At 40.5% G+C, this 15,773-nt stretch overlaps 5 protein-coding genes across 8 annotated transcripts in view; 4 read left to right on the top strand and 1 right to left on the bottom strand.

The window, feature by feature from the left end:
* Positions 1 to 419: 419 nt before the first annotated feature.
* LOC145434079 (uncharacterized) lies at positions 420 to 2,752 on the top strand. Of its 3 annotated transcripts, none has more exons than XM_080311366.1 (5): positions 420 to 575; positions 896 to 944; positions 2,277 to 2,330; positions 2,390 to 2,535; positions 2,598 to 2,752. In XM_080311366.1, exons 2-5 carry the CDS (start codon positions 903 to 905, stop codon positions 2,710 to 2,712), a joined length of 357 nt encoding a protein of 118 aa, XP_080167492.1. In that variant the 5' UTR covers positions 420 to 575; positions 896 to 902; the 3' UTR covers positions 2,713 to 2,752. The 3 variants fall into 3 exon arrangements, with proteins under 3 accessions (XP_080167492.1, XP_080167493.1, XP_080167495.1); XM_080311367.1 differs by having other exon boundaries at positions 452 to 575; positions 861 to 944; XM_080311369.1 differs by having other exon boundaries at positions 497 to 597.
* An 859-nt stretch (positions 2,753 to 3,611) lies between these two features.
* The window catches only part of LOC145434080 (histone deacetylase complex subunit SAP30L-like), a 127,625-nt gene continuing 115,463 nt past the window's right edge, over positions 3,612 to 15,773 (bottom strand). The window contains exons 2-3 of the mRNA XM_080311370.1: positions 4,254 to 4,403; positions 3,612 to 4,024 (exon numbers count right to left, since the gene is read on the bottom strand). Of these exons, the coding sequence (XP_080167496.1) occupies positions 3,784 to 4,024; positions 4,254 to 4,369 (357 nt within the window). The 5' untranslated portion in view covers positions 4,370 to 4,403 and the 3' untranslated portion in view covers positions 3,612 to 3,783. The remainder of the gene's footprint in view (positions 4,025 to 4,253; positions 4,404 to 15,773) is intronic.
* On the top strand, positions 5,627 to 7,560 carry LOC145434074 (KICSTOR subunit 2-like). Its single transcript, XM_080311361.1, has one exon. The coding sequence runs from the start codon at positions 5,802 to 5,804 to the stop codon at positions 7,029 to 7,031; it is 1,230 nt and encodes a 409-aa protein (XP_080167487.1). The 5' UTR covers positions 5,627 to 5,801; the 3' UTR covers positions 7,032 to 7,560.
* On the top strand, positions 8,681 to 12,623 carry LOC145434071 (proprotein convertase subtilisin/kexin type 7-like). Its single transcript, XM_080311356.1, has one exon. The coding sequence runs from the start codon at positions 8,785 to 8,787 to the stop codon at positions 10,954 to 10,956; it is 2,172 nt and encodes a 723-aa protein (XP_080167482.1). The 5' UTR covers positions 8,681 to 8,784; the 3' UTR covers positions 10,957 to 12,623.
* Positions 12,641 to 15,773, top strand: part of LOC145434067 (nuclear pore complex protein Nup205-like) — a 43,522-nt gene continuing 40,389 nt past the window's right edge. For both annotated transcript variants that reach the window (XM_080311351.1, XM_080311350.1), the window contains exons 1-5: positions 12,641 to 12,779; positions 13,486 to 13,657; positions 14,048 to 14,192; positions 14,446 to 14,605; positions 15,310 to 15,538. In XM_080311351.1, coding sequence (XP_080167477.1) covers positions 12,642 to 12,779; positions 13,486 to 13,657; positions 14,048 to 14,192; positions 14,446 to 14,605; positions 15,310 to 15,538 — 844 coding nt within the window. In that variant the 5' untranslated portion in view covers position 12,641. The remainder of the gene's footprint in view (positions 12,780 to 13,485; positions 13,658 to 14,047; positions 14,193 to 14,445; positions 14,606 to 15,309; positions 15,539 to 15,773) is intronic.

The raw sequence follows: 15,773 nt of genomic DNA, 5'->3' as shown, positions 1-15,773 counted from the left end.
TAGAGAAATCATTGACACGACTGCCTGTGCGTATATTTCTGTAATAGAATATATATTGATATTATTCTGCTTCTGGTATCGTAAGCGCCGATGAGTCTTTGGTCCGGAAGAAACTGGAAATCTGTCGAAAGACATCCGTAAGATCATGATCGTCTGTTGTTAAATCGGGCATCAACTTACCATAGTTTCAACATCCTATCTGTTCAGTATATCTTGGGCGGATGAAAATAAAAGAAATCTTGATTGTGATCATGGTGGTGTTGTGTTGCGCAGTGGTGATATATCGACCGTGACGAAACATAGGATGCTGCTGCTATCGAATATCGATATTCATTACAACCGTTACTGATTCCAAAACAATTATCACCTTTTGCAAATTAGGTGCTACATATTCATTCATCCAAGGCGACACTCATATAAAAGAAGATAAGTTATAATATTGACAACTTTTCAACCGGTACGCGCATGCGCAGAACATTGTCTCCTTGAGATATTTCTGATTGAGTTCGGTATCCAGTCTGCGTTGTTCACGTCGAGAGTCGAAAGCTTTGTAGCGTGTAATCCTTCTTAAACTGGTAAGATATTGTTCGTAATTGGTTAAGTTCTCTTGTTCGTTATACTATGTCTTGGTTCAATCTTTGCTGACGCCGATCTTCGCGCAAACTTTCCTTGGCAAACACACAAGTGCTTTAGTTGGTAAATGTCTATATAGAGACTGAGTGATAGCACGATAATAGGCCCTAAAGTATTTCACCACAGAAACTTGGTCATGAGCGAATACTTTCACGTCACGACGTCAGCTCGAATACGTGAGGTCGCTTAGATATTGAAACTATTTAAACAGCGTTTTTGTCTTACAGCTCAATATTTATCAGCGCTCTCCTTTACGTTACAGAATCAAGATGGCTTATTGCAATAAACTTGTACCAATTACCAATATGGCGGTAAGTTGAAACTAGTGCGTACTCAAAATAGAATCATATCAAAGTTATGTAGCTTGACGTGTTCATCAATTGCCCAACTAATTAGGATTCAACTCAATAACAGGATAGAAATATGAAATCTATTTTTTGTTTGCAGGCCCTACGTTTTTACACACTATAGACTTGTATTTAACTACTGTGGAAAGTAATGAGACTAATTCGGCAGCAATGATAGCATAACTACGTAACATTTGGAGGACTTCAGTGGTGTTTTACCAATAGTGCAATAGAGGACAACCCAGTCCCATCATAACATAACTACGATTAGCTAACTAATTGCAGTTACTGTCTTGTGGAATATATGTGTGTATTGCACTCTATTGTCGACAGTCTTGCATTGAAGTTCCAAACCTTCGATCCACATATGTGTAATGTGTGTATCAGTTTCATATATCTCATTCTGTATCCTGGTTGAAAAGTTTTTCGCTTTGTAGTTATCTTTGTTTATCCTGATGTGTCATTGATTGTAACGTGTGTACTGTGTATGCCTACAGGGGGCGACTATGTACTAAGGCCTCGCAGCCCCTCATCCTGCTTTGTACCGGATTTCACTACTGTGATAAATGAATGAATCTATTGTAAACGCTAGTGACAACGATAGTATTTGTGGGGTGACTGCTGAATTCTACCAAAATCAATCCATTGTATTTATGATAGGGAAAGACTACCTTTTCGCTATTTTGGCCAGTTGGTACGGCTGCAGACACTGATTTAATCGTACCAGCACCTTCCGCATTTCAGAAATAAATAATGCTAACTGTACTCGTTCACATTGATTTTGACAGGTTTAATGTCAAATCTGCTTTTTGTGACTTTCAATTGAATTCTCCCAAATTTAAGAAGTAGAATATCTGAGAAAAGTTGCCACAATTGCATTTCCTTCCTTTCATATAAAATGGTTGAGTTTACAGTCGCACATGGTCAATTTTAGGTTTTATCTTCTCGTAGACCTTCTTGATCATGTCTGAGTGTTGGTTTTCCTTGTTTTCTGCTATGGATTCTCCTGTCTTAATACTTTTGAACTGAATGCAACAATTTTTGATCATGAAATATTGATCAATCATTACTTGTGCTTACATACGAAAACTGTGGCGGCAAAATTTATCTACATCCCACCTCCTGGCACTCAAATTGACCAATTTCCTTTATTTGATACGAAATTATTGCTTGCTAACGTTGTAGTGGCAAACAAATTCCTCATGTAGACAATAATATAATTTGAATTCTTTCGTTTTGAATGAATTTCCTGCCGAGTTATGCGCCTCGATTACTCAAACTACATTTTCACTTCAGCTGCGCTCAGCAGTGCGGAGTTTCATGCCGGCCGCTTCCACCACATCTCCATTGGTAAGTCAAGTTGAGTATATCGCGAGATATCGTTGAATAAATTTACTTCCTGAATGCAGACCCGGGGATTTCAAACTTCAGTGGCACAGAAGGACATTGACTCTGCCGCCAGGTTCATCGGTGCTGGAGCAGCTACTGTCGGTGCCGCGGGGTCCGGGGCAGGAATTGGGACAGTATTTGGTAGTTTCATCATTGGATATGCAAGGTAAGCTGTGGAATATGGTCAATGAATGACTGTTACAAGAGTCGCTTTATATGTTGTTTTAGGAACCCATCTCTCAAGCAGCAAATGTTTTCATTCACCATTTTGGGATTTGCGTTGTCTGAAGCCATGGGTCTCTTCTGTCTTATGATTGCTTTCCTGATCTTATTCGCACTCTAGTGTCATATTGTCGCAACAAATATAGATGTTTTCTGACCAACTGCATTGTCAATTAGTTTCTGAGGAGAGTGGCAGCTGAAGATTTTAGCGATGGTAAGCATCGTCTACTGGAACTTGTTTGAGGCAGGAATCCATTGACAAAAAGTGTTGTAAACCAAGTTGTGGCTGTTAACTCATGAATGACGGACAAGTTTCACGATGTAGATTACATTATTACAATGATATACACATCAACATGTGATATTTCAGCTACACTTTTGTACATCAGGGTGTCAGAACCTCCTGCCTTGATCGGACACAGGTATAATTTTGCAACACTCAAGTTCTGTACTTCTAAAAGCCTACCTAAGTATAATTTCAAATGCTATAAGAGAGCTGATTCCAAATCAGGAATAGCTGCCAGATTTGTCTTGTCCAACTTCACATAACTCGTCTATTGTCTAACCGTCAAGATTTACAGAAAAATTTCAGAGATCATACATATTCAAAATGTCTCGGGGTAGCGGGGTAACTCCTAAAAAAAATCACTGATGAATGCAATTGAAGAGCAGTTTGACAGAATGTGATCCAGATTTACTCTCTTCAATGGCCGGATAATAGTTTACATGAGCTAATAATTACGTGGCATACCCGGACTCAATCCTGATCGTTAGATTGCCTCTGATGTCGGATTTTATCACGTAACGAGGTATGATTCTTTTAAATCAAAACTCGTGATTTCATGGATGGCTCAGGGTTCCAAAATTTGAAAATTTAGGCATTTCTGCAACCCTGTGAGGATTTCCTTCTCACATACATGAATTGATCTGGGAGGAAACTTATCCTACAGAATAGATAAAATTCGAAACGTAGAACAGGATTAAGCAGTTACATGTAGTCTATAATCCAAACCACTCAAGTAGCGGAAGAAGTAGAAAAAGCAGGAGCCATTGTATTGACAATCAAGGCAATCAGGCTGTTGGATACTTCATTTCTGTATCACTGATGGCAACACTTCTGGCTTCACAGCATACAAAGTAGTTGCTGGTGACACATGAAAGTGGTCCAATAAGCAAATTCTATGGAAATATATCATCGATGATCTCTCTTTTCATGATTCGAACTGCTATTTCCATATTCATTTCCATTGCCACTATTGTTCCCTTCCTTGATATCCATCCGATTCTTTTTCATTTTCACCATGTATATGAAATAGGCTAAGGCCTCCTTTTCCACAACAGTTATCCCAGAGAAATGTCTCTGCATCGACTCAGCGAGTTGAGCTTTATTAAGCCCTGGCTTCGTTTGGAGTTTGAAGTGTCGTTTGTATCGTCTGAAATTGAATGCATTTTTCACGATACAGCACATTCTAATTTTCAGAAAGAAAAGCAGCTGCACCCCTGCAGCTAAGATGATGTTGGATTTATGTTAGATTATATGATGTCTTTGTAATTCGTGAATCAATTAAACAGTTACATGGCCTGTATCTAAATCTTCAAAATCAGCAAATAAATTGCAGAAAGATCGAGATGTCTGGAATAGAACGCCAAAATAATTCTTACCTCAAAGTGTTCATTTGAAGGTTTATGAGACCGACTTCTGGAGCATCAGAGTTTGGATTGTCACTATCTCGACGCTTCCGCTTCTTCCCACTCCCATGATGATGGTCCAATGTCATAATACAGGTATATTAATATAGCAGTAGCAGAACTATTGGTGCAAACAGAACAATAGAAGTCTTATTCACCAGCTAACCAAGCTTCAATTTGAGATTCGACCTCCAGACATCGCTAATGGATCATCGGACCTGACATTCCCATAATAATAGATTTTCATCAAACCACTCGATGATGGCAATTTACATACACCCGGACTTTATAGAATTCTTTGACAACCAGGTGTGAAGTTCTGGAACGATTTGCAATTCAACTTCAGACTTTTGCCTTGTACAAAAATATTTACTGACTGACCTCTTCTCTTGTATCTATATTTATCGCACCATGTTATGTTAAAAAGAATTGCCGTGGCATACTTCCAAGTTCATTTACTTTGTTTCGTTCTTTGTGGATATGCATGATGCGAGATTTCCATCATTTATATGCTTATTTATCCTAAGCTGCATATATATATGTGGCGTTAACTTTGACAACGTTTTGCTACAGATAGATCTCCTGTCATTTCTAACCGATAACATCGTATCACAACTCCTTTGACTTTCACGTTGTGGCGATGACAATGACTTGCAGTCGAGAAGGGTTGAAGTCGTTGCAAATCTTGCAATAATAAAATGCGTCAAAACAACAATTGTAGTATCGAATGTGTACATCCGATTCTCCCAGCAAGCGGAGTTATTCAACTATGACGTCGAGGCATCATTTCCCATATTTCTATTTTATATGCCTTTGTAAAGCATAATGTGCCGTTGATCCTGCGTATCTGTTTTGAGTAATACCAGAGAACTAGACGTTCAACTCTTCGAATTTGTATACATCACGATTCTGGTATCCACGGATATGAATCGAAACACCACTTTGTCCCCACCCGGTTTTGGCCCCACAGCGAATAAGGTTCAACCAAACTAATCGGAGGGTTCACTCCCAGACCCCCTTCCACCTGCGGGACATTTCATCTCTGCTCGTTCTACATACGAATTACGACAGCATGGAATTAAGCCAAGCCATTCCGTTTTGCATCCCCAATACTAAAAAAATAAGAATCGTGAAAAGTTCAAATACTTCCCGGTGTCCAGTTTTGGAACTGCTGCATGCTAGATTACTGATACAGGTAAGGTATATACAGGTATACTGATACAGGCATATTCCATGATTGCAATTTGCTGCAAGTTTGCGGAAAGATCAAATATATGCATCGTAAAAGAACCAGTCAGCGTGGAAATCGAGTTTCGATTACCAAATGGATCGATGCATGCAGTGGATCGGTTCTGGTTGGATGGATTCTGCCTGCCTCCGCTATTCCCAATCAAGCTGCTGGATGGCGGGATTTGGCTGCTTATGATGGGTATTTGGGGGTAGTTTTTGTTCCTATAGCTGTCAACAAAGTCTACCGCAACATTCAACGTATCTACTGAAGCTACGTTGATAAAGTCGAAGATGGACGAAAGTTTTTTCAAAAGTTACCTTTCTCACATTTCCACGGTAGCGTGCGACAAAGCCAAAGAGCAAGTGGAAAAACGCAAAGATTGCGAGCCTGCAATTTTGCAAGCAGGTCTGGTCCAATTTGCCATGTGCGAGAAAAGTTACTACTCGTTAGTATTCATGGAGCAAAAATGGTTCGGCCGTAAAGATCCGTTAAAAAGTGCGTATATCAATCTTAGCATTGAATTCCAAAATTTGGTTAAAGTCATTGAGAAAGAGAACTCGTACGATAAAAAGTGTGATCGCCAGCTATGTGTCAAAGTGGCAGCAAGTTTATCATCATTCTGTGCTTGCCGTATAGACTGCATTGAGGTATATGAATCGGCTTCACGTTCTACCTTGGAAGAATTGGAGGGAGCAATCTCCAATCTATTGGATAAATGTCACTCATCGGAACATTGCAGTGCTTTAAAACCTATAGCAGACTCGTTCGTTTCGGAATTTGAAACTTTCCAAAAGCTGATTCGATCCAGCGTGTGGATATCGGAGTGGAATTATTTTGATTCATTAATCGAACTACATAAAATTCATAGAACGTTAGCCGTTTGGCAACCACTGCTAGCAAAAGAACAGCATCACACATATTCCTTCCGACCTGGCTTGCTGGGATTCGGCGAAAGGCGTTCCACATCTCCAGTTTCTGCAATCTATCAATGGATGGCTCGATACTTCCAAGAGTTGCTCTCTAAATTTTCTTTCTACTTCTACAGTATACTGCGTAAAATTGATAACGGCACGGACATGAAAATGTTCCTGTCCAAATGCAGTTACGATTATATCGGTAAAATTTTGAATTTCTGTAGAAGAAGCGACTCCTGTTATGTATTGTTATGCGCTATCGGGAACGAGCATACTTCCAAGCTCGTCGATGTTGAAAATAGAATGACCCATGCACGGGTGTTGGAGATGCCCACAAACATAAAAGAGGAGCTGCAATCTAACCTTGACATTTTTCTCTATAACAAATTTGAAGATATCAGCTATGATAAATATGCGTATCTATATGATAAGGGCTCAAATTATTCATATTATGCCCAACAGATAGATAGTGGTATCATGCTGGCAATTGTTGCAGCTGGGAAAAGAGGTGAAAAAGACACCCATATTACGAATTTTTTGAATGAAATTGTTGGGAGATTGCAACCTAAGCGAGTGTTTTCTACATTGAAACCTGGTGTCAAATGATGAAGGCCATTGTCATATTCGTATGTTGTTAGACAATGCCTCTGTAAGGCTGACTCCAGTGTTCATGATAAGTGGTCTTGTGATAATTAAACCAGTCTGTCCGAGCTTTGGGTAATATTGGTGTTACTAGCTAACTCATACCGATAAATATCTTTGGTGAAAGCTAGTATAATTACTTTTGTGTTGAATTTATCTTTTGATTGCCCTAGAAATGATGTGCTGCATACATGGGAACAATTTATTGCTTCTCACAATTCACCACATACCGTAAGTTTCCCTGTATAATGCGCAAAATTTTCACGATTTTTTGCCCTAAAATAGGGGGTGCGTATTATACATATATACAAAAAGCCTTTAAAAAATCTCCCTCGATAAAAAACTTGAAATCACACCTATCTTCATGTTTGTTTCCAACCGCGCATCACTTTCAGCCATCGCGCGTAGTAATTCGTATTATAGAGTGTAACGCGCTGCCAATTAGTGGGAAGCGTGTTGCCAATTAACGAGAGTCGTGTGCACAAGCACGCGATCTCCTGCTGAGTCGGTTTGCCGTTTGTACGCGAGCGAAATCAGGTCACTAATAGACACTCGCGCGTGGCAATCCTCGCCAATTCATCGCGTCAACGACAGGCCCGAACAATCGCATATGCAATTTATACATAAACAAGAGGACATGTGTGCAGGATATAATTAATCGCTTGCGTAATCAGTCGCATCTCCAACCGACCAGTTGCGCATGACATAACCGTTAGCGTAGGCGCAATCGCATCTGTAATAGGCATTGTGCGCAAAATGTCGGTTCGTTGGCCTAAACTAACTCGCCGCCGGCCTCGCAGGCTTTGGCTGCTATCTACTATCGTTTAGAGACAATACCGTTAATTGTATAATGATTAGCATTCGCATCTGTAAAAGGTCTCCTCGTGCTCAAGGTGTCGTGTCGCTAGCCTGAACTATCGCGCCGCCCGCCTCACAGGCTTGGGCTGCTATCTACTATCGTTTAAAGACAATCCCTCTAATTGTATAATGATTAGCGATCGTTGTGTAATGATTGTTCAAGAGTGACATCGCAAGACAGAATGACATCGTATACGAAATCGGAACTATTCATGTACTGAAATGCAGGGTGCGCACTATACATGGGTACAGGCTTTTTCCCAGAATTTACATGCTGTTTTAGGGGTGTGTATTATACATGGGGGCGTACTAAACTTGGAAAATTACGGCATGTCATAATCTTCAATTCAGCTTGACCTATGTATGGAATGTCTAACATGTGTGTTAATTGGAGTACGAATGCACGTGTTTTGACAAGGATAAACCATGAAATGTATTTTTCTTTCGACAAACAACCATGTTCCAGCAGATCCAACAATTGCAACGAATGAATTTCATTTTCTAATCATCGGCCAATCTTGAATAATGGATTGCTAATGACCTTGTCATTTTCGCGACCATATTATTTCACTGATAAGTTTCGAATGCATGTCTGTTACAACATTCGTAAAAATTTGTAATCTTAGTATTTCTGACGGCTACATGCAGTTGCGCAAATTATGTAACTCGCTTTTTGTTTTTTTTACATAATTAACATTTAGATTGTCAACTTCCCTTCGTATTAGTGTGCTTTATGTGGGCGATTTTTTTAGGTACCGGTGTGACGGTGTTAGTTTAGGCAAAATTCTGTAATAGTACAATGCTCACCGGACTACCCCTGTAATGTCTACAGGATTCCGACGTTTTCACCGCATACTCAATGAAGATAAATCTCGGATTTTGCTCGAACATCTTCTGCATCCTGTTCTTACTCATCCACGAGTCCCATGAAGATCCAGCCTCTCAAAAATGGAGTGTAAAAATCAAATCACACACATCAAAATCACCCGATGTAATTCATGATATTGTCGGTAAGGTGGAGCGTGAAACCGGCGGCAGAAGTCTTGGACAAATCGGAGAGCTCAAAGGCCATTACTTATTTGAGATTAATAATCAAAGCAATCATGTTATCAGTAGTTATCTTTCATCCCATCACTTGATCGAATGGCATAAACAGGAAGTGTTTCTGAAAAGAGTCAAAAGAAGAGTGTCCCGGGTCCCGCATAATTCATTTCCGGCATTCGCCGATCCGTTATTTTCGAAGCAATGGCATTTGAATAACGGCAGACACAACGGGAGAGATTGTAACGTGATGAAAGCATATGCAAAAAATATTACGGGCAAGGGCGTCGTCGTTGCTATTGTTGATGATGGAGTGGATTGGAAACATCCAGATCTTCTTGAGAATTACTGTCCTGAAGGCAGCATCGATTTAAACGACGAAGACGATGACCCTTCACCGAGTTTAGATGCAGATGAAGATAACAAACACGGAACTCGATGTGCTGGCGAAGTGTCCGCGGTCCCCAACTCCGTGTGCGGCGTAGGGATCGCGTACGGCTCCAAATTCAGCGCTATTAAAGTATTAGACGGTCCAACCACCGATGCAATCGAAGCCATTGCTTTCAATAAGTACATCAATATCAACGATGTTTACAGCTGCTCCTGGGGGCCTGAAGACGATGGTAAATCGGTGGACGGTCCGCATGAGTTAGGGACGCTGGCGTTGAAACATGGGGTTGTAGCCGGCCGACAAGGGTTCGGGTCAATTTATGTTGTCGCTAGCGGTAATGGCGGTCAAAATAACGATAATTGCAATTACGATGGGTACGCGACCTCTATATATACAATAACTATCGGCGCGATAGATGAATTAGGACACATTCCGAGTTACGCGGAAGAATGCGCCTCCATGTTTGCATGCACCGTTAGCTCGGGTAGGTACCCCGCCAGAAGTATAGTTACCACGGATTGGACTTTACCAACGGGAAATTCCGACAAACAGTGTACTTCTGACCACACCGGCACGTCGGCTGCGACGCCGCTAGCCGCAGGTATGGTCGCGCTGATGCTCGAAGTAAGGCCGTGTTTGACGTGGCGCGACGTACAGCATATCATCACGTTAACGGCAGTGCCTGTTGATCTGATCCATGCAGCCTGGACGAAGAATCAAGCCAGTCTGCGACACAGTGCTGTCCACGGTTTCGGCATGTTAGACGCCTGGCGTTTGGTGAACGCCGCTAAAGTGTGGCAGGCTGTTCCGTGGCTGACTTCGTTTTCACCAAACTCGCAAAGTGATAGGGACGTAGTTATTCCGTGTTGCCGTAAAGCACCTTTAGTTCTATCCGTGGAAGTTACTGAGGAGGATTGTCGCAAAAACTTGATATCCACTTTGGAACATGTGATGTTCAAAGTCAAAATCAAGCATGCGAGTCGAGGGAAACTTAAATTCACGTTAACCTGCCCCTCCGGGACTGCTTCTATTGTCCCTACCCGTAAACACGACGATTCCGATGAAGGGTTGGACTGGACCTTTTCCACTGTGAAATGCTGGGGTGAAAGCCCAGCTGGGTCATATGCGCTTACGATATTGGACACTAGTCGCGGTACTGACGATGTGGATGTCGTCGGTCTGCTGAAGCACTGGCAGCTGACCATTTATGGATCGCAATTTTCTGCCGCGGACCGCAATGAAAGGATGGCACTTATAAAATCGTCCTATTCCGGGCAGTATTTGAATGGTGAATCGGTGGATTGTCCACCTGGACACGATACAAATTTCGATGTCACAACTGCACTTTCTGACCGTACAATCAAACTCGTGACTATGATCTCATGCTTTTTAGTGTTTTGGGCAGTGTATTACGTGTTTGAAATTGCTGTTTGTGGTCCCGAAAAAGCGAAGGATGGAGTCAATACTGAAAATACGGAATCTGTGGAGTTGACTCAAACTGTTACGAACAACGAAGCATCGAACTCGCTTGAAAATTCAGCGTATGGTGGGACAGACCAAGGAACGTCTGAGGCTGTTGTTGTTGATTCAGAAGTGTGATGCCTTCTTGGAAATTCATGTTGCTCTTTGATTTTACACTCCTCAATTATTACTTGCAGAAAACCCCCCCGAAACAGGTGTGTCTTTTTCCATCTGCCCGAAATCTTTGAATGTGTCAGTTTTTGTGTGAAAATTCTGTTTGGTCTTATCTCTGAGTAATTGTAGTGGCATAATTAAATACCACGGTCATGTCCATTGCCAAAGTAACTAATTATCCTCATAACCAGTTATAACGCTGTGTAGATGTGCATTACTATATTACATATAGAGATATTGAGATATATATCTAGTATGCTACAAATTTTTTCATATAATGTGTATGTGGTGATGCGTATTCTTGCTGCATTTTTCAATATCTGTATTTTTAAGTATTCTTTTTCGTTGCTCCAGCTGTATAATCAAAGAATTTCGAAGCATCCACATTTGGTGTGACAGTAATAATTTGAAGCAATGGACTTCTGCACTTAGCAGTCGATAGCTCGCGGTTTATCCTAATATTTATACTTCTCAATTGCTGTTTTAGAGTTCACAGAATCATCATGTCATTATGAGCCAGGGCCAGTTTCCATACATATTGACTATTCTCTTGAAACCCTCTAAGCCCCGAGAATATTTTGATCCTCATTGCAGGATGCATTCCCAGCATTGTGCCAATCAATGTGATAGAAACTGTGATTCCTCTATTGTGCTTGGAGTGTATAGTCGAATGTAGTGTTGAGCCTACTCCTGTATTTGCACTAAATTCCGAGATAGTTGATAACCTGTACACTAAAACAAATGTGTCCAAACCGGATTTCAATTTTACCCAACAGCATTGCATCCTTGGTTAGGCCTGTGTTATTTAAATAACTGCCCAGCTAACCTGAATGTTATTACTTTGAAACCTGTTTTTGAAATCTTATAGTATACATGTGTGTTGGTTTGAAGCTTTTGTAATCATGATGCATTCTACGTGTACGCTTGATGCTGTATTCTATCCAATGTGTGTATTACGGCAACAATAGGGAACATTAAATTACTGTACCATACATTCACTCTCATTTTGTCTATTGAGTACGAAATTCGGGTATTGCTGTAATGTTCTTCTGTAGCAGACTAATGTTATTCTATATATTCATCCTTTTCGAATTTAACCTGTCAAATGGAGCTATTACTTTCGCATACTACATGTCAATCAATCAAATGTCTTCTCTGTTCTTTAAATGCAATTTTAGCTGATTTTGGTACAAAGTGTTTGTAAGCAGACTTTTTTGGCCGGTTCGATCCTACCTGCATGTCATTGTGTAGTCGTCCTTGATCTACATTCGATTATATCACTGTATACACAAGTCGTGGATGAACTGTCATCGTGATATGCATGTCTGATTTGAGCCGTTTGCCTTGATAACATTACAAAAGCCCTGGTTTTACATTGAAATGCTTGGAATAGTAACGGTGTGTTTCAATTTCCAAGGTATGAATATTATTCGGATGACATTCTTGAGCGGCGATACCAAATCTTTCTTATGTTGTATTTCTTTGCGGGTGCTTTACGCCTTTTGTTTGTGGTCAGAGAATTTTGTGTGAAGTGCAATAATGTGATCGTGTGATCGAAGCGTTTTTTTGTTTCCTAATATTTTGACGCGGTGTTCAGTTAAATATCATGCTGATTGTGTCTCTCTAGCAGATGTGTTGAAATTCTAGCAATGGAACGTTGGGCTCCATATAAGGAACTTTGGTCCCGGGCGCAAGACATTGTACTTCACCGAAATGATTCGTGGCATCAGCTCAAATCGCTGTTGCGGAAGCACAAGCCGGACTTTCTGAATCTTTTGAAGAATCCGGTGAGAGTTGGGCCTATGCATTTCATGTTGCGCACCTGGCAGAGACGCGGCCGAGATGTTTCTGAAATCGATGAATCGACAACAAAATTTGATTTATTGAAGTGTCTGCGAATAATTAAATCTTGACACATTGGGAATTTGGGATAATAAATTTTTGACCAATTTTTATGCTAATGGTCACTTGCCACAGTAGATATACTAATGTACTAATGATGTGTGGCCCACCTCACTTTGCAGTGTCAAGAAGTTAAGGTGCAATTTTCAACAGTACATTATTTTACAATGTCATGGTTTGACACAACTATGATCTGTGTCAGAGTTGTTTGATAAAAATCGAGTTGCCATTATGGTGTTGGCTGATGAGCTGGGGATCTAGAGATCACATAAACGAAACGCCAAAAACCTAGTACATTACCTATATACATCAATTGAATATACCGTACTATTCAATTGTATATTGAAGTTCAATTAAAGAAGCTCTATATACATCAGTGCCAAACTTTTTCCATGGATTAGTTCGGTTTGGAATATCGCTGAGAAGAGAGAATTTGTTGCGAGTGCTATCGTTTTAATTATTAAAATATTGTTGATCTTTTGAAAATTTTAATAGAATGTTTCCCACACATATTCTCTTTGTCAACCGCTAATGCCAATGCTACCATTCGTATTGAACTAAATTAGCATGTCCGTTGCTTCTACATTCAAGGTTAAGAATTCTGAACACCGCGCCAAAGTGAAGAAAGCCAACTCTGAAGGTCTGGTCCTGAATGGGGATTCCGTTCCACAACTGTTTTCGCCGGAATTTGTAAACGAGGCGCTCATTATCAGCGATTTGTTCGAATTGAACGAGCTGTCTGCCATTCAGCTGTTGATTGAAGGTAGGTGGTGTATTTCGGTGTCCATTCTAAAGCGCCGGATGCAAACATCGAATATAATGCTCGAACGTACTTTAGGGCTGACCGCGATAATGACTACTTCCGGCACGTCCTGCAATTAGAACCTATTTTGACAAAATGGATCTGGTACACGGGCTCTTTCAAAGCTGCCCATAGGATACACCTAATTAATTTAAATCATCTGGCTGTCTTGACTCGCTTAAGTTTGTTTATTTTTGATGGCTCCAACAATTTTTTAAAATAATTAATAATATTTTCAACTATCCCAACCATGACATTTTAGAGCCACCTCCGCATTTTCTGACATGAACATTTCCTGATAATCTTGTTTTTACAATAAAAATATCATTACTATTTTTGTATCGTTTTAAGGAGAGCGACAAAAACCTCACTACCCACACTTGACACGAGGGCTTGTCGCCGTGCTGTTATACTGGGACGGGAAAAAATGTTTAACTGGGACACTGAAGACGCTGATCCAATGTCGAAAGGGTCAGACGTGGACGTTAGAAATTACGTGAGTGCTCTATTTATTACCTTGAAGTATCTTAAAATGCAGGCAGTGAGCCAATGTTGAACCAGTCTTGATTACATCAAGCTGCAATCTGTAGATTAGATGCATACTATGTAAGGCTGTGCTCAGTCATTCGAGTATGTGATTATGAGTCGAGTATTGTATGAATGGATGGATTTCCCACATTTTTGATTATTTTCTAATACCGAAATAGCCTACTTTAGAACTTTATCCCAATTTTCGTTTTCTATTTCAGAGATGACACGGCGACTTTGCTGACGGATTTCACAGACGAGCTTCGGGAAAACGGATTGACGAAGCAGGTTCTGAAACTCATCGGAGATATACAAGTCGACAAACAAATGGAATTGCTCGCGAAGCAGAGAGGTCTGGGAGGGCCGCAGCATAGGAAACAGGTACGGCCTTATGAATTATTATTGTTTGTTATATGTCTTGGGGAGATGTGGTCTGTCTCAGTGGCAAATTGTGATGTCCAACTCATTGGTAGTGCAGAATGCGTCAATCTGGCCCGCCGAAGAAGTGCTCATAAGAATTGATGTTTCTGATCAGAGGTGGTCAATGTACCTAGTGTTGGTATTCGTGTTGGAGTATAAGTAACACTGTAAATTACTACTTTACTACTACGCTACAAAATACAAATTGTAAACGTAAGTGGTTTTGCTTTAAAAAGTATGAATGATAGTATCCTAAAAGCATATTCACTGACTAAATTAGTGCACCACTTGAATAATCTAAAAAAAGTAGAAGTACTTCGTGACTGATCATCTCTAGGTTCACAATTATATCAGCATTTAATCATATACACATGCAAACTACGCCAACCAATGATTTTTTTCAGTAGCGCACCGTGTAGTACAACCCCTACCGCACGGCCCATACCCGAGTCTCACGGGTTAGGGTCAAGTTTACCGCTGGTCAAATACGCTGCTTTGTACATATATATCGCAAGAATGATCTGCAGGACGTTCCGCGTGCGCAGTCGATGATTTTATTGAGATTTTAATGCTCTATGAGTTGTTATATGGTTATTAGAACCCTAATGCGGAAGCTCTTGTAACATACTCCTGCTTTTACCCAACGCAAATCATTTCCTGTTCAGGTCCGAGATCTGATATCGGGGGTGCGACAAGACTTGGCAGAGTGTCTGTTCAATTTTGCCGGGCAGTCAAACTTGCCCTTGAGCGACACGATGTCGATTCTCGATTACTTAGAGAATGTGGAATTGCCCGCGGACGGACGGATGTGCTCGGTCGATATTACGCTGCTACACGCAGTCTTTTATGCATTTGCTCTGCCGCAAGATGTCGCTACTCAGCAGGAAGAGGACGGTGTGTAGTTTTTTTTATAGATCTGACCCTGATGGATCGATTTCAATTGTAGTCGTATACAATTACTAGTCGTATTACATGTACCGAGTTTTTCGCCACTTTACAAACAAAAGGCAACACTACAACTTCAGATCTAGAATGTAATACTGGCCACTCGGAATTTATTTCGCCAATTTTATGCTGCACTCTTGGAATTGTATTTTTTTTTTTATAAAACAAGCTCTCATACTTTTAC

Source organism: Botryllus schlosseri, chromosome 2 (assembly GCF_051294905.1).
Source record: "Botryllus schlosseri isolate E-star chromosome 2, Bs_hap1, whole genome shotgun sequence".
Taxonomy (NCBI): Eukaryota; Metazoa; Chordata; class Ascidiacea; order Stolidobranchia; family Styelidae; genus Botryllus; species Botryllus schlosseri.
Note: the sequence above shows the minus strand (reverse complement) of the source record. Positions and strands in the feature narration are given on the sequence as shown.